Source organism: Orcinus orca, chromosome 4 (assembly GCF_937001465.1).
Source record: "Orcinus orca chromosome 4, mOrcOrc1.1, whole genome shotgun sequence".
NCBI lineage: Eukaryota > Metazoa > Chordata > Mammalia > Artiodactyla > Delphinidae > Orcinus > Orcinus orca.
Genome location: NC_064562.1, coordinates 150,155,933 through 150,182,044, shown reverse-complemented (window position 1 = coordinate 150,182,044; position 26,112 = coordinate 150,155,933). Strand labels below are relative to the sequence as shown.

Below are 26,112 nucleotides of genomic sequence, written 5' to 3'. Positions count from 1 at the left end.
TAGCAAGATAGTTTGGCAAATATGTTCCTTTTGGCTAATGACAAATAAATAACAATCTTTAAGACTCAGTGAATACTAGTCTGATTCAACATTTATGTGAGTTATAAACATCCTAGTTAAAATGCACCTACAGATAGTTGGACCACACAGTCAGTGATTTGATAGCCTGAACTCAATAAAATGTCTACTCTGATAGGTACCACTATTTGACAAATAGCGAGCCCATTTAACGGCTTATGCTTTGAATGACAGCTATGCAGGGAGTTAACATATCCAAGGCTAGGTGTGATGATGGTGATGGTGGTGGTGGTAGTTATTTCATTCATCTTACACCATGTGTTTGCATATCACTTTTGTGATAAATTCACCATAAATAAAGAAATAACTTTGCAAACTTTAATTCTACAAAAGGGGTACACAGAGTGAAATTCCTCCATCTTCATATATGTAAGAGGTTCTCTATTGACACTTCTACATATTTACATTTTCTAGAAACAAACATAAAAGAAATCTATGTATTTGCCACCCAGATTTACAAAATGTTAACGTTTTGTGATTGCTTTTTTTTTTTTAATAAAAACTTTCAGATACAGCTATCCCTCTCCAGATTTGAATTTGATGTATAGTATTCTCATGCTTCATAAATCAGTGAACATGTAGGAAGCACTTTTACCTTTTATACTGTTTTCAACTCTGGCTTTACTTTAACCCTTCCCCGGGAGATGTGAGTTGAGTAAGATGTTTCCCAGTGGAAAAATCTGGGACTAAAAATTTGATTTTCCAGCAACATGGATGGACATGGAGATTATCATACTAAGTAAAATAAGTCAGACAGAGAAAGACAAATATCATATGATATGCCTTATATGCGGAATATTAAAAAAATTATACAAATGAACTTACTTACAAAACAGAAACAGACTCACAGATTTAGAGAACGAACTTAACTACGGTTACCAGGGAGGAAGGGTGGGGGGCAGGGATAGACTGGAAATTTGGGATTGACATGTACACACCGCTATATTTAAAATAGATAACCAGGGCTTCCCTGGTGGCACAGTGGTTAAGAATCTGCCTGCCTATGCAGGGAACACGGGTTTGAGCCCTGGTCGGGGAAGATCCCACATGCCGCGGAGCAACTAAGCCCGTGAGCCACAACGACTGAAGCCCGCATGCCTGGAGTCCGTGCTCTGCAACAAGAGAAGTCACCGCAATGAGAAGCCCGCGCACCGCAATGGAGAGTAGCCCCCGCTCGCCGCAGCTAGAGAAAGCCCGCGCGCAGCAAGGAAGATCCAGCGCAGCCAAAAATAAATAAAATAAGTAAATTTATTTTTAAATAAATAAATAAATAAAATAAAATAGATAACCAACAAGGACCTACTGTATAGCACAGGGAACTCATCTAAATATTCTGTAACAACCTAAATGGGAAAAGAATTTGAAAAAGAATAGATACATGTATATGTAAAAATAAAATAAAAATTTGATTTTCTAGCTGCTAACTAGAAAGGGGGAACCCTCTGCCTGTGTCATTAATAAGGTGTTAGCATTCAGTTTCTGGGGATGCTTAAATGAATGACACGTAGCAACTTCTACCAAAATATCACAGCTATTAGCTCCTGGCTGAAATTGCTTCATCAGGATTCTTTTCAAGATGGAGTTTCACCTACAGCTGCCTACTCCAAGTGTAGGGTTCCATCAGCTCTAACATGCTGAGAGAAATGAGCTTATACTTCATCACTTTCCCAAAATATACACTGGTAAAAGGATACAGGGGGCAAAAGAACAAAACAGGCTTTTCCAATAGCAGTAGTGAAATTTAGTAATTTGCCTAATGGTTTTGTATGCTCTGACTAAATGTGGCTTCTGTTCCAACTTGTTGGATTCTAGCAAAAGCTGTGTCAGGATAAACTTCCAAGGGATGGGGTAGAAAGGATATACTACTGACAGGTTGCTGAGTGGACAAGAAGCCAAGAAATTGAGAACCAACAACTGACTCAGCATGTTAGTTGCGTGGTTTGCTTACTTGAGCATGAGTCCAGGAGGCTCAAACTAGGTTACAAACTATAAAGTGACTCACAGTTTAGCAATCTATGCAGCCATCAGTTGCATGTAAAAATGAACCAGAAAACATAGAACGATTATTTTACTTTTTTGGTCAATAATTTTTGGTTAACAATTTTTTTTCAATAACATTGCTAAGGAAAGTATAGAAAGAAAAAGAGATTTGCTAACATTTATTTTGCCCTTAAAATGAACCCAAATGACATGAGGCTTAAAAGATTAAACCTAATTAAAATATGTAAAAATATACATATTTTTACATGGCCTTTAGACCTCAGTTTGAATCGAGAATTAAATGCACAAAAAAATCTGGTTCAATTGTGAAAAATAAAACCTATTGGTCAGTACAATAGGTTTCAAAGAGATAGGCAAAAAAAAAAGCAAGTTGTTTAAAACCACCAGACATGCTCTAAGCTTCCCAAGGACCCTATAGCGTAGGTGTTTTGTTCCAGATATAAAACTGGAGAGGTTAAGTAATTTGCCTAAAAATCATATAGCTAAAAAGAGGTGAGCACGAATGGAGCTTTGAACTTGGCACTTTGAGCCTGCTCTGCAGCTTATGGCCTCAGGGGACTGTCTAAACCTGTTGGGTGGGCTAAGTCCGAGTCCCAACTTCCCCAGCTGTGTGGTCTTGAACTGGTCGGGGCACTTCTGAAATACTAGGATTCTCTTTTCCTCACAGGGTTGTGAGACTTTACTGTGCTAGTGCGTATAAACAGACTTTGGGAACTGTTAAGAGGTCGTTTCAAATATGAGGTATATATAATATGTCACCTTGGAGGAAGAGCTTGTCTTTTGAGCTTCATCTATAAATTGAGAATGATTATCACGGCGTGTCCTGCGGCCTTTGTGAAAGTGAAATGATAGTGCATGTAAATCAAATGATGCATTAAGGCGCAGTGCCTGAAACACCGCATTCGATCAAAATGCTACTATTCAACCCTCTTCACTTGCAGTTTCCCGGCTTACGCAGGAAGATTTTGGTAACTCTCTTTGTAAGTGTCCCTGGAGTGGGGGTCTGAAATAAACTCTCCGAGGACAGAGACGCGGCTAAACTACCTTTCATTTTCCCCTTTGTAATCACGTCCTTCGTAATCCCACTGTGCACATTGAGGGCTGAGACCAGAAGAGCTAGAGTACCAGGCGGTAACTCCAATTCTTGGCGTTAGCGCCCGCACGCGGTCGCAGAGCCCGCGGTTCCGCGCCTCCGCCCGCCAGGAGGCGCTCGGCCGGACGCCGACCCCCGAGAGCGGCGGGCCTGGAGGAGGCGGAGCCCAACCCGGCAAGATGGCGCTGTCTGCCTTGTTGCGCCCTTTCTCCAAGCTGCTGGCCCCGGCCAGGCTGCCGAGCGGCTGTAAGTGTCCCTCCTCGAGCAGGCCGCCCCGACCTTCCAGCCTGCGGCTCCCAGGGCGAGCCCAGCCCCGAAGGGGCAGGAGGCGGCTGCGCCCCGGGCTTGTCCGGCAGTGACCTTCGCCGGCCTGCCTCCCGGAGCCCACGCCTGCCTCCACCCGCGCCTCTCGGCTCCCCGTCAGCCGCTGCCCACCCTCCTCCCAGAGCCGTCCGACCCCTCGGGGTTTCGGCGAATGGACTTTGAGTCCCTCCTCCTGCAGACGCGGGAGAAGGAGACCCTCCCCGGGGCGCTTCTATCTGCCCACCCCCGAGACGTCGGAGGGTCGCCAAAGCCCGTGTACGAGGCTTTGAAGGCGCTACCCGGTCTGGCCCTGCTGGTGGCCCAGCGCGAGTTACTAGGCATCTCTGAACCTCTCTTTCTGTGGCTGTTTAAATGAGGAAGTAGAAGGGGGAATTAAAAGCGACAATACGCATGTAAATGTCAGGTTTATCCCCACAGGGTGGTAAGTTACAGATTTAGAGACCCTTTCTGTCCCCTTTCAGCTTCAGCGCGGTCAAAGTTCTACATTCGGGAACCGCCACAAGGCAGCCCTGACTGGCTGAAGGTTGGACTGACCTTGGGCACCTCCGTTTTCTTGTGGATCTATGTAAGTATATACTCCCTTAAATCGTGCTACTCCAGCACGCTGGAGAGGACAAGTACCGGTGTGAGGTTGAATGTTGCGCAGCAAATCTCCCATACCATAGGTTATTTATGTAACTGCTAATAATCTATTTCTCCAAGGACTAAAAAATATTTTCAGAGGCATCGAGAAAGTATAATGAGGCCGAAATATCTGTCATTGTTCCTTCGCCTGGTTTTGTCGTGAATGGCAGTTTTACTACATATTAATTATACTTTAGTTTATTTCTTAATAAAGATGGAGGCAGGTTGGGGTTTTATGAAGGCACTTTTTTCAGATGCCATAGGGACAGATCGTAAATGAACAAGCTATACAAATTAAATCCCACTGGACTTACAAGATATAAGATTTTAACAATGTTTGTGTAAATACATTGTTGGAAATTGTACCTAGTGTGTAGCAGCCTTTTTCTTTCTTTTTTTTTTTGTCTTTGTTTACAGTATGCCAAATGCTTTACCTGTAAAAACTCGTTTAATTTTTTCAACAACACTATGTGGTAGTACTATTATTATTGACCTTTTATGGATGTAGGAAACACTTGGAGAAATTAATTTGCCAAACCAAGTTCTCCCTGACTTCAGAGCTACACTGTAGACCACTGTGAAATACTGTCTCTCCATAGATAAAAATTTTAAAAGTATCTGTGTTTCATTAGTATTTGAATTTTTTGTTTTGGAATTTCCTCCACTGCCACCCACCTCCAACTCTTAGATCTCTTATTTGGGATTTTTTTCATTAAAGTGGTTCAGCTCTTTGACATGGAAAGGAGGAAGAGATGTTGAAAGTTACTTACAACTTAGTAACTAATCCTTTCAAAATAACGTTTGTTATAATGTAACTTTATACGTTCTTAAAGTTTTCCTAAAAAGAAACTTGTTGCTGAGAGCCCTGATTGATATTGGATCTTTGCAACACATGTCACCCTATATCAGCCATCGTTCTAGTTGCATATTCTGTCAGATAGTGGTTCTGAGAAAGTGGCTGTCCTCCGTGACATCTAATTAATACATATATAGTTGGGGGTTGTGGGTTGGTCGTTCACTCACAGTATCATACTTCTGAGGTTAGAAGTATGGTACACATCCACCAACCCCATCTAATAACCAGGTTCTGCTCTGTCCTGTTGCTTTAGCCCCTCTGTGGTAAGGCTCTCCATTCCATTAATTACCCACTGAGTGAAGTAATTTATTTGCAGAAGTTGGATTTAAACTTTTAAGGGTTGCCTTCTCAAATTTATAGTATGTCAGATTGTGGTGAACAAGTACATATCATTCATAGCTTTTGGACTTTTGTATCCTTTAGCCTTTTATTTCTAACTAGCATAGTTGTAATTCTTTTAATCTATCCTTATTTCTCTTGCAAAATATAAATTTCATCAGTTGATCTTCTCCTTCTCCTCTTTAAGTTGCCAGGAAGATTACATTTCTAATTTTAACTCTTACCTACTTCTAGCTCATCAAACAACATAATGAAGATGTTTTAGAGTATGAAAGAAGAAATGGGTTGGAATAAACTTTTGGAATACCGATATAGTAAGTATGTGATTTTCTAGGATTGAATAGACTATGCAAGTTAATTTGACCTCTTTTTAAATAATGTGTTTTGACTTTTTTCATTAGGTTTATACTTTTTAGCACCTATATTCCTGTCTGTGACAAATTTATGAATTTTTAATACCTTGGCTCAAGGATCTCTTAGTATAATCATTTTTAATCATTACACTTTGACTGTGTTCAGAGGAAGTTGTGCTTAAGAATGAAACCAAAATCATATTTCCTTAAAGCTAATAGTGCTGTACACAGTGCCTTCATAGCACTTAGGACAAGTTATCATTGTTTGTGTATGTATTTCTTAATACCTGTTTGTCATATACCACACATGAGTGTAAAATTCCACGAGAACAGGGCATTCAATTGTTAAACTTCTTACTGCATGACGATTTTATTATGATTGTCATTACAACTAACACCCAGTTGGACAATTCCTGATAAAACCTAGCTGTGAATAAGATAGAATACACTGCATGGTCTGTTATTTGAAAGAGAGTGAGTTTATTTTATATGTATATGTGTGCCATATTTCTGAAAATATTTTTAAAGAAATCCTATATTAATCCTTTTGTAAAATGAAAAATCATCCTTATAAATCTCAGCTTTCTTGGATTAGGTTGATTAAAGTAGATAACTTATATGTGCTGGAGAATAAAATAGTAATCACAGATGTACATTTTGTTCTATTATTATCACCTTGCCCATTTCACTACTTCAGTCAATCAAGAGATAAAAATGAAATAAGTTTTTTAAATCAAAACCAGATGCTTTTGCTACTCCTGTAGTTAAGATTTTAAAAAAATTTTTTTTTTGCTAAAATTTAGATAAAATGAGGAGTTGATATTCTTTGTGGATTTGTTTTTTTAGACTTCCCCTGATACTTTACGGTGCATTGTTCAGAATGGTCTAATTTTAATATTACTTCTGCTGGTTAATGCTACAGTTTTCTTTTTTTTCCATTATAGGTATTAGTGTTTATAGCAGTTCCTCTGGATTCACCAATCTGTTGAGCTGTAAACTGAGAGAAAGAGTTACATGTGAACATATGTCAAGTCAGCATTTGTGTTTCACATATTAAATTAAAAAATACTTCTGTATTCTTCAGATTATGTACATTGTGACAATGTATAAAATGTCAATTCTAACGTAAATTACTAGAAGTATTTTAATGTGGAAAGTGCCGTTTGATAATTGGGTCATTGGTAAGAAAACTTTTTAAGGATACAGATTTAAAAAAAAATCACTGCTGAGGATTTAGTCCTTCTATCAACTTCTGATTTCTAATCAGAACACTTATTTAGTGATCAGGATGATAGAACTACTCCTACTCTATTATTTAAAATACAAAAGAACCCAAATACTATTTTCTTCTTACCAGAGTTTCTTCTGACTCCATTTCCTTGAGTTTGAATGAGTTTCATTTGGGTGACTGTTTTTAACACCGGTGTGGCCACAGTTGGCTCTTTTTGCTCATACGACTTTCATCCAATGAATAACAGACTATTCAAAAAAAGGAGTTGGTGAGAGCTAATAGAGACAAATGAAAAAACACTTCATTTATCCCTTTAAACCCTTTCTTGTGAATCAGTTAACACCTATTTATATGCCACTTCATTAACATATAATTTAAACACTTAATGTATTGATACTATACATTTGAAAGTGTATTATTTGTATCTCCATTCTGATGTTAAATAGAAAGTTTCATTGCCTTATAAATGGCTTTGTTTGTGTTTCGGGCTCTGGCCAACACTCTGGGAGATTCACGGCCCAATACCTTTGGAAGTCACTTCTGAACATAAAGTCAGAGTTACATTATCTCAGAATAAGTATTTAATCCAAATTCAGTGAAAGACCAGATAAAACAGTAACTATTAACTTTTGTCAATTTGGAGTCCTAGGTGGTAGAACTGGAAAGGACCTTAGGGGGTTATATAGACCAATTCCATAATTTTACAAATGCAAAAACCAGAGGTAAAGAGTCATTTGCCCAGTATCACTGGAAAGTAGAATGATGGACTCTTAAAGATGACCATGTCCTATTCCCCAGAATTTGTATATATGTTAGGTTAGGTTAGGCAAAGGGGAATTAAGGTTGCAGATGGAATTAAGTGTGCTAATCAGCTGACATTGAGATGGAGAGATTATCCTGGATTATCTGGTTGGGCCTCATGTAATCACAAGGGTCCTTAGAAGTGGAAGAGGGAGGCACCAGTATGTGTCAGAGTGGTGTGATATGAGGAAAGTTCAGCCGGCCATTGCTAGCTTTGAAGATGAAAGAGGCCCAAGAGCCAAGGGACAGAGAAGTCAAAGAAATTCTACCCTGGAGCCTCCGGAAAGGAACAGCCTTGCTGACACCTTAACTTCAGCCCAGTGAGACCCATGTCGGATTTCTCATCTACAAAAATGTAAGATAATAAATTTGTGTTGTTTTAAACCACTAAGTTTGTTATAGCAGCAGTAGGAAACTAATACTGTCACATGGTAATGGACCAAGAAGTCAGGTATCAACTCCCAGTTCAAGGAACTTTACCCTAAAAGAGACACTTAAAATTCACATCCCTAAAGGGAACAGAAAACTCTAAGACACTTGAAATTCTGGGAACTGATAACCTTAGTTGGAAATAAAATACAGCTTTAACAAGCAAGATTTACTGTATGTCAGGCCTTGAAAATAAAGCTGCCCTGTGTGGACTTTGTTCTTGATCGTGCCTCTGTAACTCCAGGGGGAGCCATTCATGAAGACTAGGGCTGTCCAAAAGAACTTTCTGCGGTGATGGACATGTTCTGCCTGTGCTAGCCAGCGTAGTGGCCACTACTCCCATGTGGCTACTGAGCATTTGGAATGCGATTAATGTGACTGCATTTTTTTTAGTTTTATTTCCTTTTCATTAAATAGCCACATGGGGCTGGTGGCTGCCGTATTGGACAGTACAGATGCAGATTACTCTTGAGTAACACCTCCTAGAGTTGTGCCACACAGGGGCGCTGGTGAGAGGCACTTTCTAAACTAAATATTGAAACCTAACTCAAATTACATTAAACTAAAAGAAGGTTATGAGGATACAGAGTGACTCACAGACTGCCGTAACAGGCATGCGCCTGAGCCCAGGAATGATTGGGGCCTGGCATTCAAATGTTATCCGGACGTTTGCTCTGGGCTCTGCTTCCTGCCTATGTGCTTTATCTCCTTTGCACACAGACCGTCTCTTCCCCAGCCCACATTGTAAAGAGAGGGCTACAGTCAGTAGTCTCTTAAACTGAGATGTTTTAGCTGGACTGAACAAGAATCGTTCTGATACACAACTCCTGAGAAGAACTTGGTCAAGTGATGGTTCCTTTAGCAATAATGTAAAAGAATTTCCATAAAAAAGAACAGACAAATTCATATGTCAAACGTTGTCAAGTTTTTTATTAGATCAAAATCGGACCTTTTTTTTTCAGATTCAGTGTCTGTGAGATAGTCATTAAATTAGTTTCTTAAGTTGCTGTAGGAAAAAAAAAACAAGCTATAGGAGCTCAGTTTTAAGTATAAGAAGTTGTTATGGGTTAAATTTTGGTCCCCCAAAAGATATGTTGAAGTCCTAGCCCCCATTATCTCAGAATGTAACCTTATTTGGAAATAGGGTATTTGCAGATATAATTAGTTAAAATGAGTATACTGGAGTAGAGTGGGCCCTTAGCCCACTGTGACTTGTATGTTTCTAAGGAGAAGAGACACAGACACACAGGGAGAAGACGGCAATGATGGAGGCAGGGACTGGAGTGATGCATGTGGAGAGCAAGGATTACCGGTAAGCGTCAGAAGCTGAAGGGTTCTTGCCTGCATGTTTCGCACCTTCGCTTCAGACTTCCAACCTCCAGAACTGTGAGAGAATAAAGTGTGTTGTTTTAAGCCATCCAAGTCTGTAGTAATTTGTTATGGTAGCCTTAGGAAAATATGGAAGGGGTAGGGAATGTCATGTTTATTTTACTACAGAAGAGAAAGTGAATAGATGGGAAGAGTGCTGAGGAACCTCCAAGAATAGTTTAAGAATTTACCATCTTGATTGCCCTTTCGCCTTCATTTTATCGAAATACTTTAGGCCATCAAAAGCGTGCATACCAAATGTAAAACAGACAGCTAGTGGGAAGCAGCCACGTAGCCCAGGGAGATCAGCTCCGTGCTGCGTGGCCACCTAGAGGGGTGGGGTAGGGAGGGTGGGAGGGAGACGCAAGAGGGAGGGGATATGGGGACACATGTATACGTATAGCTGATTCACTTGGTTATACAGCAGAAACTAACCATTGTAAAGCAATTATACTCCAATAAAGATGTTTAAAAAAAGCATGCTTACCAGCGCGTTTTCAAATTGCTTTCCAATTTGTCCTCCTAGACACTCTTCTAAATTTTCACTGTATATCCGTATCGATCTGTTGAAAGTACAGGTTATAGCTTAGGGATTTAATATTAAAAAAAAACAAAGCTGTTTCTAGCTTTCTGTGGAGCCTAGGAAATCACTCAATCTTTGAGAATTGCCTTTAATTATATGGAACTTAAGCCTTGAGTAAGTATGACTAATAGTGCCAGTGGTTAGGGAGCTTCGTGAGCTCCCTCTCTTACAATATGTTTTGAAAACTAATATTGTCTTTGTCAACAATCACAGTTAGGTGGAGATCATCTTAGATAAACCAAGTTAACTCTAACCCTAAGTTCTTGTTTTCCTAACAAGACCAAGAGAAATGTCAAGGATGTGCTCAAGGGCAGCATTATAAACAGTGTGACTAACAGCTGGGAAACTACTGTCTCAGCCTTAACACAGTCTTGTATAGCGAAGACCTGCTGTTAAAATTCTCTCAGGGTTCTGGAGAGACAGCTTGCTACAGAGTGAATTTGACACCCCACAGGCATGTCCTTTCTTGGGAAGTGTTTCATCAAAATGTGGGAAGAGTTTGACATCAAAATGGAAAGCCACGTATCCTACAGGAGCAGTAGAGTAGGTGGCAAATTCCCTTTGATCCAAGAGCCATGAGCTTTTAGCTAAGATGAAAAGGAATGTGGAGAAGTAGCACTACTTATCTCACAGTTCTTGCCTTTGCCAGCTGGGATGGCCACATCCAACCTAGAGGACATGATAAACTCCCCGCTGGACCTTACCATAAGATGAGATGGTGGACTGTAATGGATCCTATCATGTGCGCACTGACAGGCATCAGAACATTGTAAGTGGGCCTGGAGCTTCGGCTCAGGCTGGAAGTCAGAGTCTAGCGCTGCCTTCTCCAACTAGCTGAGTGTGTTTTCTACCTAATGTGCTTTACAGCTGACAGCAACACAATAAAGGAGTTATCCACATTTCACTCATGTGGATACTCATTAAAATGCATTTACTGCCTTTGACTATTTCCTCTCCCTGGCAACGAAGTCAAAATTCAGCCCTAAGTAGACCAAAGAAGGAATGAGCTGTAGTGGTAAACAGATTTGTTTTCTCTTTTAATTTTAAATTGAGCTGCACTAAATTGGAAACGGTTAGGAGCTCTCCCCACAGATTTGATTTGATTTGTCAGTTTGTACTAGCTGCTAGCAGTTCATCCTAGGACGTATACTTGATGCTGGGCAAAGGTAGCAAGTGTACTAATCTGCATTTTGTTACTTTCAGGACTACCTGACTTCTTGGTGGAGGGTCTGGGTCTAGCCCCTTCTTTGGGGCTTGGAAGTCTAAATCTGACGTCTCATTAACACAGATTACCTATTTGCTCTTAAGGTTTAATCACTAGGAATAGCTAGTGACTGAGCATCAAAAAACTAGTTCTGGGGCTTCCCTGGTGGCGCAGTGGTTGAGAGTCCGCCTGCCGATGCAGGGGACACGGGTTCGTGCCCCGGTCCGGGAAGATCCCACATGCCGCGGAGCGGCTGGGCCCGTGAGCCATGGCCGCTGAGCCTGCGCGTCTGGAGCCTGTGCTCCGCAACGGGAGAGGCCACAACAGTGAGAGGCCCGCATACCGGGGGGGGAAAAAAAAAAAAAACTAGTTCTGATCATTGGCTTGTACTCCTTGAATGAGACTATATTAAATATTAGAATTGGGTTCAGAACGAGAACCTCTGAGGAGTGTTTAGTTATTCACCTAGCAAATGAGCAAGTAGTTTGCCTGTAACATGCCAAGAGAACTTGGAACTAGAAGGACTATGTTCATGTCCTTTAAAAAAAAAAAAAATCATAACCATCGGTCCTTGAAAATTCCTCCCCACCACCTGGTCGTTTGCTAAACCGAGTAATTGCCACCTTCCTCCGAGCGATGAAATAAAAATTAAAGGAGAAAATTATGTGAAAGTGCTTTATAAACTGTCAAGTGCCAAACATACTTAAGGGGTTATAGTAGTAGGAAATGGTGCCTTCCAAAGATTAATCACTTAGAAAATGTTATAAGCATACATTATTGGTTTCCATATTCAAACCATGACAGATTCTTGTCGCCACAATGAGGCAAGTGATTGAAATCTGGAGGGAGAAACTAATAATTCAGTGTTTTTAGTTGATTTGGAGATACTAGCTTCACATCCCATAGAGGAATATGCAGCATTTTTGGAGTTTATATTTAAAAGTCATTGTAATCGTGAATTGCCTAGAAATTCATCCATTAAGCGGGAATTTTCTTAGGATTCTGAACGTCACCCAGAGCACTAATGGGAGACTGAGGCTACCCCCCTCCTCCATCTCCAGGGAACTTCCAGCTGCCCTTTCCAGTCCTAGGAAAGCTAGCGGAGTGCGTGAGAGAAAGGGGGTTCAGCTTGCACAAGGCATGATAAATCCTGTCTGTGTCTTATTCCGGATGCGAGTCCCGAGACATTTCATCCTGCTCTGAGGAGTCCCACTGACTGGAATAGTACAGGGCAGGCAGATGACGGCGACTTCTCGGTTCTCCATCCCTTTTCCGAGATGCCACCATCGGCTTCTCGGGCCCAGGCGAAGGCGACAGTGCTTGCAGATTGGGTTGAGGGAGGACGGTGCGCACGACCAACCCCTGCGCACAAACCCCACGGGGCCGCGGGGGCGGGGCGGGCAGGGGTCAGCGCCCCTCCCCGGGGCGGGGCTCGCCAGGGCTCGCCAGGGCTCCCCGCGCTCCGCAGCACCGCGGGGCTACAGCGGCAGCGGCGTGCAGGGAGCCGGGCGCGATGTACCTCCGCAGGGCGGTCTCCAAGACCCTGGCGCTGCCTCTGCGGGCGCCCCCAGGCCCCGCGCCGCTCCGGAAGGACGGTGAGTCGCAGGCGCTGGCCCGGGGAGCCTCTCCCGGCGTCCAAGCCTGAGGAGGACAGGTGCCTCGCGCACAGATCGCGCGGGCGCGCCGGTTCCCGCCTGCCCTTCGTGGGCCAAAGCCAACCCCGGCAGCAGAAGCCTGAGATTGGGGATAGGGATGGGGATGGTGGGGGGGCGGGGAAAAAGGGGGAGGGTGGCCGGGAAATCACCTCGAAATTCTTGGAGACTTTGGAAGTAGGGTGCCTTTCCAGCGCGGCTTCTGGATCCGGACTGGATTTCCTGGGTTCGAATCTTGATCTTGGGCAAGTGATTTCACTTCAGTTTCCTCATCTGCAAAATGGGGACACTAATGAGTTTTAATGAGTTAATATGTAGTTAACAGCGCTTAGAAAAGTGCCTGGCGAAAGTCGGCAAAGCTTACCCCTTGTCTTAATACAGGGCCCAAAGCGCTCTCCAACTTCACGAGGAAGCAGAGGAATGGGTGGGAAGATGGACCCTGGTCCGCGGGCTCGGCAGGGTGCGCGGAAGGCAGTGCCGGCCGCGTAGAAGTTGGGTAAATGCTCTTGAGTAAATAGAATCAAGACCTGTCCAGGACTCGGCAGCCACGAGCCCGGGCCGTGGCATCCCCGGTGAGGAAGGGGCTTCGAAACGCTTTCCTTAGGGGCTGCAGAGAGATCTGGAGCCCTCCAGCTGTTGGGCTGCGTCCCCCCTGTATCCATCACCTGTAGATTTTCTAAAGCACGGGGAAAGGGAGCGAATTTCCTGAAGGGGAAGTGGCAGTGCGAGCTGGAAGCTTATTAAATAAAAATTGATACGCACGAACGCGCCTAGCCTAGGGCCTGCGCCATCGTAGGTGCTGAAGTGTGAGCAGGAGAGCATTTTCCCTGCCAGCCGCCAGCGGCCCTGCGCCCAGGTTTGCGCAAGCGAGCAGTTCTGCCCCAGCCGGCTCTTTCCTAGTCGTCGTGCATCTTCTCTTTTCCGTCCCTGACTGGGGCGCTGGCTCTTAGACAACCTCGTGGAAAGTTCTTAGTTCTCCCTTCACTTTGCCCCACTTGCTAAGGCTTGCATTGGAGTCGGGGAGGAAGAGAACGACTCCTGCGGAAAATTCCATGGCCAATTTGTTTCCACTTTGATTAGGCCTGCGGTGGTGATGGTGATGGCGGGAGGGAAGGAGGGTATGTGTAACTAGCTTTATTTTTCTCTTAAAATGCTACTGAGAAGAAGTTGCCTCCAGTAACAGAAATAAAGAGTCTTCGTTTTCCTTGATTTCTATGCCGAGTAAGACAGAGCAGACTTTTCGCTGGTGAAATAGGGGGAAGCCATTCCTTTGAAAGTTCAGAAGATAACGGGGCTGTTGTGATTGGGGGTGGGGAGATGGAAAAGGCCCTGACGGTGGCCTTTCGAGCTCTCTGAACGCAACCCTCACCGTCCTCACGGACACGCATACACATCCTTTTTTGGTAGCTGCACATATTTCAAATAATTTCCTCCCCAACTTGGGGTAAAAGAAAAGAAGTTTGAAAATTCTGAACAGGTAGTTAGCAATACTGGTTGTAGCAGTACTGGTCTTTTCCTCATTTTCATCTAATTACTTTTTTGTAGTGTTGATTCATTTATGTATTTTCTGAACTGTAATTGACTGGAAATTTGGCTTCGGTCATGGACATTAACCTTGTATTGGTACTTCCAATTTGGATGAAAAATGAAATTGTTTCAGTTTATTGAAGGATAAAATTTTAACCGTGCCTCATCAAATTTTGTTCTCTGGTTTTTGCTTTTAAAAATGTAAAATTTTAATGAATAAATAAATTAGGTTTACAGTAGATCACCGAAAAAACTCAGAAAGACAAACTAGAAGTCGCCTGTAATTCTACCACTTAGTGAATACCACTATTGATCTACATTTTAGTGTACGTGGTGTTCCAGACCTTTTTTCCGCCTTCCTGCATTTTTTTTTTCTTATGTACATTGCTTCCACAATGTACGTAATCTGGGATAGTCCTGTAAAGATTATTTTGCTCTAACTTTTCACTTAATATATTGTAAATATTTTCTCGTGTAGACAGTCTTCTGCAAAAATTAAAATATCTGTTTCACATTTATGAATATGCTAAAATTTGTCTAATCTTTACCAAATATTTATTTCGAATTTCATTGCTCTTTTAAATAACTCTGCCATAATTGTATTTGTCTTTACTTAAACCTCTGTAATTTTCTCTATTTCTTCCTATTTAAAAAAACTTTTTTTTTGGTTTTTTTTTTTGTGGTACGCAGGCCTCTTACTGTTGTGGCCTCTCCCGTTGCGGAGCACAGGCTCCGGACGCGCAGGCTCCGGACGCGCAGGCTCCGGACGCGCAGGCTCAGCGGCCATGGCTCACGGGCCCAGCCGCTCCATGGCATGTGGGATCTTCCCAGACCGGGGCACGAACCCGTGTCCCATGCATCAGCAGGCGGACTCTCAACCACTGCGCCACCAGGGAAGCCCTAAAAAAACATTTTGATATTTATTACTGGTTGCCAACCATGAAAGCTATATATTCCCTATTTAATCACAGCTGTAGTTTTAAACCAACAAAAGCTCCACTAGAAGTCAAAGACATAACCTCTTACCATAGCCTCTCAGGGCACATTTGTAGGGAAAAATTGTTTTTTTCTAAGAGATGATCATTTATATCCAAACTAAGAACATATATACAAAATCTTCCCAATTTTGCTACTACGGAGATTCGTAGTTTGTGCAAATGTCTTGAGATTTGCTTTCTGTAAATCATAACTTCTTCCAGGTCCCTACACCCTTATTCTCTGTGTCAGGCCACATCAAAATACATTGAGTTTTCCTAGTCACACTGTCTCATGCTTTTGCACACGCTCTGCCTTCTGCCTCCAATGCAATTTTCCCTCCCCTTGTTTATCCGACAAACTCCTACTTTCCTTCAAAGCTCAGGTCACGTCTTTTCAATCGTGGCAGTTACCTTGAGCCAGCTAGCTGAGTCCTTTCACTGCGTTTTCATGCTATTGTTGCTTCTGCTTTCATCTGTTACAGCATTTGTCACACTGCATTGCAGTTATTTGTCTACAGTTATTCGCCTGTACATCTTTTCCCTCTTTTTTGAGGCTAGGGGCCTTGTGTGTTGTGTTTACAGTTATACTCTTTTTTAAAAAGATTATTTTGTTTTATTTATTTATTTTTTGGCTGCACCTCCGGCATGTGGGATCCTAGTTCCCCAGCCAGGGACCAAACCTGCACCCCCTGCATTGGAAGCGCGGAGTGTTAACCACTGGACCGCAAGGGAAGTCCCTACAGTTATAATCTTTTTTTTAAATATAAATTTATTTATTTATTTATTATTTATGTTTGGTTGTGTTGGGTCTTCATTGCTGCGTGCGGGCTTTCTCTAGTTGCGGCGAGCAGGGGCTACTCTACGTTGCGGTGCACGGGCTTCTCGTTGCAGTGGCTTCTCTTGTTGCGGACACAGGCTCTAGGTGCGCGGGCTTCAGTAGTTGTGGCATGCAGGTTCAGTAGTTGTGGCTCACGGGCTCTAGAGCGCAGGCTCAGTAGTTGCAGTGCACCGGCTTAGTTGCTCCTAGGCATGTGGGATCTTCCCAGAGCAGAGATCAAACCTGTGTCCCCTGCATTGGCAGGTGGACTCTTAACCACTGAGTCACCAGGGAAGTCCCTCTTTATCTTTAAAATAGAGAATTTGAGCTATATGAACTTTAAGCTTCTTCTAGCTTTGAGTCTATCATAAAAATTTCAATTCCATAGCATATGGTATATACAAATTCTAGCACTATAGAGTTAATATATTTAAATAGAATAATACAGTACCTTAATCTATTTCTACTAGTTTGTACAAAATTGCCCTTCTATTTTAGATATGACCTTATGGCAACATTTGTCTTAAAAGAGCTTATATCTGGTAGGAATGTAAATTGATAGCCACTATGGAGAACAGTATGGAGGTTCCTTAAAACACTAAAAATAGAACTACCATACGACCCAGCAATCCCACTACTGGGCATATACCCTGAGAAAACCATAATTCAAAAAGAGTCATGTACCACAATGTTCACTGCAGCTCTATTTACAATAGCCAGGACATGGAAGCAACCTAAGTGTCCATCGACAGATGAATGAATAAAGAAGATGTGACACATATATACAATGGAATATTACTCAGCCGTAAAAAGAAACAAAATTGAGTTATTTGTAGTGAGGTGGATGGACCTGGAGACTGTCATACAGAGTGAAGTAAGTCAGAAAGAGAAAAACAAATACCGTATGCTAACACATATATATGGAATCTAAAAAAAAAAAAGGTTCTGAAGAACCTAGGGGCAGGACAGGAATAAAGATGCAGATGTAGAGAATGGACTTGAGGACACAGGGAAGGGGAAGGGGAAGCTGGGACGAAGTGAGAGAGTGGCACGGACATATATACACTACCAAATGTAAAATAGATAGCTAGTGGGAAGCAGCCGCATAGCACAGGGAGATCAGCTCAGTGCTTTGTGACCACCTAGAGGGCTGGGAAAGGGAGGGTGGGAGGGAGACACAGAGGGAGGAGATATGGGGATATATGTATATGTATAGCTGAATCACTTTGTTATAAAGCAAAAACTAACACACGATTGTAAAGCAATTATACTCCAATAAAGATGTTAAAATATAAATTAAAAAATTTTTTAAAAAGCTTCTATCTGCCCGTCTTTAAAGGTTTTATATTAGAAGAATTAGAGTTTCTTTCTATGTCTACATTTGTAATATAGATTTATAGAAATGTGTTGGATTTCAACATAAATGTTTTATTTAACATATAAACTTTAAGCACAAATGTATTTAATTAACTTTTTGTAAAAATATCTTTTCCATTGAATCCTGTGGTGTAGAATATACAATAAATGGATTTCTTTTGCTCACATGCATCTCGTTTGACTGTTAAAATTGTTTAACGCTTTGTCATTTCTCCTCACCCACGTCTGCATTCCTTCAAAGTAAAGCATGATGCGAAGCATCAGGATGACAGGTTTCATAAGTAATTATCAAATTAGATTAAGAAAATGTCAAGTGGAATTATTACCCTACCTTGTAATGCTGTGTTCCTTTAAGCTAAAATCAGTTGATGTTAATAGATTCTAGGTTCACTGAGGGGTAAAAAATTTTTTTGGATGTAATCATTTAAAATAGTTTTGCCCGTGGTGGAGCTAACTGTGTTTAAACTTGTTTTCCTAGCATCTCTTCGCTGGATGTCATCTAACAAATTCCCTGGATCATCCGGATCAAATATGATCTATTATCTGGTTGTAGGTGTCACAGTCAGTGCTGGTGGATATTATGTAAGTGTTTTAATAACCTTGGTGCTCAGGAATTCATATATTTTACAACCTGTGATAAAACTCAAAGCAATGTCAAGATCAAGACATGGGATTAATTAAATATACAAGATTATGAAAAAAAATTTTTAAGTATAAAATACTTAATACCACTAACTATGGATGACTTTCATTAAAAACAATGTTATTATAAATACTAACAGTACTAATGGCTGACATTCGAGTGTTTACCACGTGACAGACTCATGGCTCATTTAATTATTACAACAATTCTTTAAGGTAGGTACTATTATTAACATTTGACAAGAACTGTTTTGAGAGAGAAATGTTTTAAAAATTAACAGACTTTATGGGATCCCTGGTGGTCCAGTGGTTAAGACTCCACGCTTCTACTGCAGGGGGTGCGAGTTCCATCCCTGGTCAGGGAACAGAGATTCCCCATGCTGCACAACACGGCCAAAAATAAATTAATAGACTTTATTTTTTGGAGCAGTTTTAGGTTTACAGAAAAATAAGCAGAAAGTACAGAGAATTCCCATATACTTCCTCTTACCCCTCTGCCCCCCTTTCCCAAATCAACAACCTTGCTTTAGTGAGATACATTTGTTACAACTGATGGGTCAACACTGATACATTATTATTGACTAAAGGCTGTAGTTTACATGAGGGTTCACTCTGTGTTGTACATTATATGGGTTTTAACAAATATATACTGACACATATCCACCATTACAGTAGCACACAGAATAGTTTCATTGCCCTAAAAATCCCCTGTGCTCCAACCATTCATTCTTCCCTCTCTCCCCCTTGTCTTTTAACTGTCTCCATAGTTTTTTATTAGCTTTACATCTTTACTTTTACTTATTATTTTTATTTTATTTTTTTTCCGGTACGCGGGCCTCTCACTGTTGTGGCCTCTTCCGTTGCGGAGCACAGGCTCCAGACGCGCAGGCTCAGCGGCCATGGCTCACGGGCCCAGCCGCTCCGCGGCATGTGGGATCTTCCCAGACCGGGGCACGAACCCGTGTCCCCTGCATCGGCAGGCGGACTCCCAACCACTGCGCCACCAGGGAAGCCCTTTACTTTTATTTTTTAAAAGTAGTATTTATCTATATATTTTTTTAAAATTCAAAATAGACATATATAAAATCAAAAGAATGTTTTCCTCCCTGGTCTTCCTTATCCACTCCCCACAAGTAATCACCGTAAAACAAAGCTTTTAATAGTATGATTTTGGAGCTAAAAAAAAAAAAGAGACATTTGTGAGTTAATAAGATAATTCTAGGAATTCCCTGGAGGTCCAGGGGTTGGGACTCAGCGCTTTCCCTGCTGTGGGCCCAGTGCAATCCCTGGTTGGGGAACTAAGATCCCATAAGCTGCACTGTGTGGCCAAAAATAAATAAATAAATAATCCTATTGATTTGAATCATTCCTCCTTTTGCCATAAACTTTCTAAACTGAAACCTAATCTTTATTATGAATAAAATGAGAATAAGTATATATTCTTCAGGAACCATAAGACTACACAATCACTACATTTTGGTTTGACCTTACAGAAATATGCATAAAGAGATTTTTAGTCCTAACTAGGAGCAGTTTAAAGGACTATGTAGGTAATGAAAGCAAAATACATATCCCACTCTTCAGAAACGTGAAAGCCTCAAGAAGCCAGGAAAGTTCAAACATGTCACTTATATTATTGTCTTCCACTAATCTACCCGCTTTCACTCATACCCAGATTCCTTTGCTTTACCATCTTTCTACTGCTTAATATTGAATTCACTGCCTAGGGCTGCTATAGTTGGATATAGGCCACTGGAAAACAGATTAAACTAGGCCATGTGATTATGTGGGAAGCTGGAAGACTGAATTTCATCTGGACATCGCTACACCCCTAATCATGTTTACCAGTGCCAGACGTGAACCTCTGCAGTCCGCTAAATCCTCCTTTGCAAAAGCAATCTTAACTGGCTGGTTAGAAACTGGCTACGCCTGAGAGCTCTTTCTGGCCTTGTTCTCTCACAGTGGGAGTGGAAATTGGACAAGGTGATGATCTCTAAGTCCCTTTCCACCTCTAAGATTATGTAGTTTTTTTGTTGTTGTTGTTTTGCGGTACACGGGCCTCTCACTGTTGTGGCCTCTCCCGTTGCGGAGCACAGCCTCCAGACGCGCAGGCTCAGTGGCCATGGCTCACGGGCCCAGCCGTTCCGCGGCACGTGGGATCTTTCTGGACCGGGGCACGAACCCGTGTCCCCTGCATCGGCAGGCGAACTCTCAACCACTGCGCCACCAGGGAAGCCCAGATTATGTAGTTTTTATCTGGAATGTTGGAAGCCTTCATTCCCAAGAATCTTAGGATTACAGAACCTGAGGCACTCAAAAACCCATATTCTAGCCCTCCCCTTCCCTTCCTTGTCCTGCACTAAAATAAATTCTATATTAGGTTTATCTGAATTGAATCCACAGATGCCCCCTAGGCAAGAGCACTTTTTCATTTCCAAGTAAAATCTACTACCAGAGCCTCTGAAAATCTGAGAAAGGCCCAGGTCACTTCCATTTTTTGAGGGTCTGGGTATCTTGGGAGAGCAAAATGCCAGACTGGTTTCTAAAAGCTGTGGTAGATTTTAGATGCTTACATTTAATAAATACAAAATATCATTTGGAAATAACTTCAAAGTCTAATTTTGAGACTCTCTCTTCTAATAGACCTTTCTTCTACTCTGTGCTTGATAATGTTCGATTTGAACAAGCTAGATCCCCTGGGTTACACATGAGTGTGAATTATTCTTATATCTCTTTGATTCTGCTTTAGCAGCTAAATTGTGTTTTAGCCCCTTGAACAATAAGACTAATGTCCTAGGGATGTTGCTGCTGGGATGGCCATTTCAGGGACATGAACTTGGGCACAGGTTCAGCTTTACTGTACTGAGAACTGAGGGTGCTGACTCGGTGTACAAGTCAGGAGCTCCCACCCCACTAGGAAAATATTCCCTGCTTTTATACAAAAATGTTGACTGTCATTCCTGCTGATCCTGTTTGCTCTGTGTGTTTCAAAGCCAGATGATTCAAGTCAGAATTCACCAAACCCTGAGAGTTTGTTCAAGGGCCACTTTTGCAACATTTCCACCCCCCGAGCTTATGGAGTTTTCCATTTTCACAGTCTAATTTTAACATACTATAAAATGGTTTGTAATTTGCATAGGATAACTTTTAATGAGGTCAATGGTTTATAATGATTAAAGATTTAGAAAATACTACATATAAATATGCAAATTTTAAAAATCTGTCATCCTACTTGCCACTAAGAGAGAAATATCTACCAACATTTTTTTAAGCTGAGATAATATGAACAATATTATCTAGTGGGATTTTCTTTTTTGTTTTTGCGGTACGCGGGCCTCTCACTGTTGTGGCCTCTTCCGTTGCGGAGCACAGGCTCCAGACGCGCAGGCTCAGCGGCCATGGCTCACGGGCCCAGCCGCTCCGCGGCATGTGGGATCTTCCCGGACCGGGGCATGAACCCGTGTCCCCTGCATCGGCAGGCGGACTCTCAACCACTGCGCCACCAGGGAAGCCCGAGATTTTCATTTTTAAAATATCATTGTCTAATATGAATACGCCAGAGATTACTCCTTGATTTTGAAATGAAAGGAGGCCTGCACATTGTATCTAAGATTAAGATAGCTTTATTACCAATTTTGTTTCTCAAGTAACCTGTGGGTCAGTCATATTACTGCTTTTAATGACTAAACCTAGCTGACTTAAGGAATCTTCATTGGGGTCTACAAATGGGTCATTTTGGAAGACTTTTGGAAAACTTTTCATTGCGGGAAAATTGAATTTCACCTGCAGTTATAAGAACTAATACAGAGAGAGCTCATTTCCCCCAGTGACAACATCTTTGCTAACTATAAAACAATATCACAGCCAGGAAACTGACATGGATACGATCCATAGACCTTATTCAGATTCCACCAGCTTTACATGCACTTGTGCGTGTGTGTGTGTGTGTGTGTGTGTACGCTCAAGTGCATGTATTTAGTCCTAAGCAATTTCATCACATGTGTAGATTCGTGTATTCACCACCACAGTCAAGAGACAAGACTGTCCCATCACCACAAGGGTCCCATGTATTGTTCTTTTGTAATTGTACTCACTTCCCACCTGCTCTCCCCCTCCCTTCCTCCTGACAACTACCCATCTGTTCTCTATTTCTGTATTTCTTGTCATTTCAAGAACATTACCAAAAAAAATTAATAATAATAATAGTAATGTTACATAAATGGAATCCTAAGGTGTGCAACCTTTTGAGATTGGCTTTTTTCACTCAACATAATTTACCTGGAGATTCATCCAAATTGTTTCCTGTATCTATAGTTCATCCCTTTTATGGCTGAGTAGTGTCCTATGTCCTGGACGTACCACAGTCTGTGTAACGATTCACCGGTTGTAGGACGTCTGGACTGGTTCCAGTTTTTGGATTACAAATAAAGCTACATGAACATTTGTGTACAGGTTTTTGTGTGCATATAAATTTCCATTACTCTGAGATAAATACCACAGGATATTTGCAAATGCCTGTCAGAATATTTTGATTTTAGCATAATTTTTTTTTCTTCTTGGTCTTTATCTATCCACCTTGTGCGTTTTTAGTTATCTTTGACCTCTGTTAGAACATTTGTTTCTTTCCTTTTTTAAAGCATTCTACTTATTGACAAAGATTTCCAGAGGGGAAATAAAAGAGTAGATGGTGTGTATTGGTTTCTCCTGTTTGAACTGTAGATAGCTTTAAACTTGGCATGATGAATCTTAGAGCTCAAGAAATAAACTTAAGCACACATTTACTTTCAGACTTACAAGAGAATCACATCAGAGAAAGCCAAACACAGCGATCGTATAACGAATTTGAAAGAAAAAACCAAAGCAGAGTTACATCCACTTCCAGGTAAAGTGAATTTACTCTTTTCTTTTTCCTTGAGGCACTGATTTTCATTATCTTAGTCTAGCAATGGACAGTATTTGTTTTTGGCTTCTTTACTAACTTAATCCAAAATGACTCTGGGTAGAAGTTCATTCAGGAAGGGAAAGTCCAACCAAAGCCTAAAGAATATTGTTAGAGGTTTTGGACGAGAGCATTTGGTAAATGAAAACATTGTACATTTAATCTGCTGACCAGCAGCTTTGACTTCTTTGTGTGGTAATATTACTTTTCCCCTACTCAGGTTTCCATTCATGCAGGCATAATTTTAGTCTCTGTCTCTCTCAGCAGCCTGACCTTTCATTTCTCTCGTTAATTTTTTTTAAGTCATGAAATTTTGTTTCAGTTTTGGCTAAGACCACCTGTGTGCAGTGACATTAGCAGATTCAGTCATGTCTACTGAGTCCCTCAGTTGATCTGACTGATAAAATGGCAACTTGTAAGAACAGAAGTTTGACATTTTCACCCTAATGTATATTTGTTGCCTAAACTGCTTGCTTTAAACCATACTTTTTTCCATCTCAACTATAAGGCCATTATTATCAAATACCATGATCACTATCTAGGGACAAAGAAAACAGCTGCTCGTGGACCAGTTTTAACCTTTTAGTCATGAGAACAATAAGAAACAGAATATCATTAGTAAATGTTATTGAATATAATCATGAGACGGCTGATTGTAATAATGATAAAATACAGCATTTCCATAGCACTTCCTTGGTTTTAAACCCCTCTTCATACGTATTATTGTAGTCAATCCTCCCAATAGTTCCGTGAGGTAGATATTATTAATATCCCCATTTTACAGATGACAAAACTGAGGTTGAGGGAGGACTAGTGGCTTTTCCGAGTCATCAGCTAGTAAGTTAGCTACTTTTCCATGCTATTTCACATGACACATTGCCTGTTTATTTTCATGGTGTGTATTTAAAATAAATAATCACATGAAATTATTATTTTCTTAAGTTCAACAGATTCAAAAGGGTTTTCAGAAGAGCAGACCCTTCATTTTACCTCCCCAGAGGCAACCAACAACACCAGTTTCTTTGTGTCCTCCAGGAGAGGGTCTCTACAAATATAACTCTAGGTCTATATTACCCTCCTTTTGTCCTAACACAAAGAGTACCATACTGTATACATTGCTCGTTTCCTTGCTTTTTTTTTCACTGAACAGACTACCTTGAAGACCATGTCATATCAGTACTTATTGATCTGTCTCATTTTTTAAAATGACTGCACAGTGTCTCACCATCTTCCCATGCTCTTTACATTAATACTTTGCTTCATGGACTAAATCTTAAAGGTGAAAAAGAGAACCTTGTGGGTGCCGAGGAAGCCAGTTCAGAAGCCCCCGAAGTACCTTCAGTGGAAGCTCCGGTGGTGGACGCTGCAGAGCTTCCCAGTGCTACAGTTGCCGTCATCAAAGAGGCTTCCCCCTGTCCAGACGATGCAGAGGCTGCTGCCGAGGGGACCACTGCCGCTGGTGCTGAAACTGGGTCAGAGGTGACAGATGCGGGGACGGGAGAAACCGCAGAGGTCAGCCCTGAAACCACGTCAGAGGTTACCAGCGCAGTTCGGGAGGAAGCTGTTGCCATCGATAGTGATAAAGGTACAACCGAGAACGAAAGCTGTGGTGAATATGCTGAACTGGAAGAAAATTCTCCAGTTGAGTCAGAATCCTCTGCTGGGGCTGATTTACAGGAAGAAGCCAGTGTTTGTTCTGAGGCCGCCTCAGCCCAAGGCTCATCTCATGCTGATTGACGCGTGGGCAAAAAATGCCACAGAGGGTCTGATAGGTGTTTTTGTAGTTTCAGTAACCTTAGATTTTAAAAAGGCTTCTTTTCTAGAAATGTTAGTGTGCCTTGAGGATTTGGGGTATCTACTGATAGATTTCAGGATCGAGAGAATGGAGATTTTGCGTGCTGAATAGTTTTCTACTCTCTGGGATCAGAGTATGACATGTAAAGAGCTTAAAGAGTTTCACCTGTGGATTTAAATTTTATATCATAGGAATTGAGCTATCTATACAACCTGCATTCACTTTAATTTTGCTATAATTTTACCTTTCTTTAATGTATGTAAATCTAGATTCTTGAGTTTTGATTTGAACTCATTTAAATAAATTTGGAAAATCTTTAGTGCTTCTATTATTATTCACTAATATTTATATGCATAAATAGTATACACTAATATATACACATATAACATCACATGAACATTGCAATGTTATCAAAGAAAACATAATCTAGGGAGAACTCTGCATAGGGCAATATATGTATCCGTTCTCCCATCTATATTACACGGCAGGCTGTGCCAGTATTTTCCATTTCAGTTTAATTCTTTTCAAGCAGCATTTATCCTGGCACTTTTTGCCAGTGGTCATTCATTCATTCATTCATTCATTCCCATAGTCAACAAATGTTAACTGAGCACCTGTAATTTACCAGGCACTGTTTTAAGTGTTGAGATTTAAAAAAAAAAGATAAAAATTCTTACCCTTCCCAGCTCGTGTTCTAGGGTATATACAAATGCTCTAAACAAATATAAATAATAAACAAGATAAATAAGACAACTATATAGTATGTTAGATACTGATAAGTATTTGAAAAGAAAAATAATGAAAGTAAAGGGATTATAAGTGTTGGTTAGGGCAGCCAGAGAAGACCTTACTAAGAAGCTGTCTTGTGGGTATAAATGTGAAGGATGTATAAGGGACCTAGTCATGAGGACATGGCAGGGCGGGGCTGCTGGGAGAGCAGCGGAAACTCATCCCAGATGAGGGGACTGAGAAGGGTAAAGGATCTGAAGCACGAATATGCTAGAGAATTTGAGGAATTGCAAGATGGCCAGTGTGTGGCTAAAGTGGAATGAAAAAGAGGGAGAGCGGTGGAGACGATTTCAGAGAGAAAGAATCGTTATGC

The 26,112-nt window shown here is 41.3% G+C and overlaps 2 protein-coding genes across 2 annotated transcripts; both read left to right on the top strand.

Moving 5' to 3' along the window:
• The first annotated feature begins 3,257 nt into the window (after positions 1-3,257).
• NDUFC1 (NADH:ubiquinone oxidoreductase subunit C1) lies at positions 3,258-9,546 on the top strand. Its single transcript, XM_004265142.4, has 4 exons — positions 3,258-3,418; positions 3,958-4,061; positions 5,550-5,629; positions 6,613-9,546. Exons 1-3 carry the CDS (start codon positions 3,352-3,354, stop codon positions 5,607-5,609), a joined length of 231 nt encoding a protein of 76 aa, XP_004265190.1. The 5' UTR covers positions 3,258-3,351; the 3' UTR covers positions 5,610-5,629; positions 6,613-9,546.
• Positions 9,547-12,748: 3,202 nt separating this feature from the next.
• MGARP (mitochondria localized glutamic acid rich protein) lies at positions 12,749-25,329 on the top strand. The gene is made up of 4 exons (XM_033419454.2): positions 12,749-12,879; positions 18,113-18,216; positions 23,065-23,158; positions 24,495-25,329. Exons 1-4 carry the CDS (start codon positions 12,798-12,800, stop codon positions 24,950-24,952), a joined length of 738 nt encoding a protein of 245 aa, XP_033275345.1. The 5' UTR covers positions 12,749-12,797; the 3' UTR covers positions 24,953-25,329.
• The last annotated feature ends 783 nt before the right edge of the window (positions 25,330-26,112 follow it).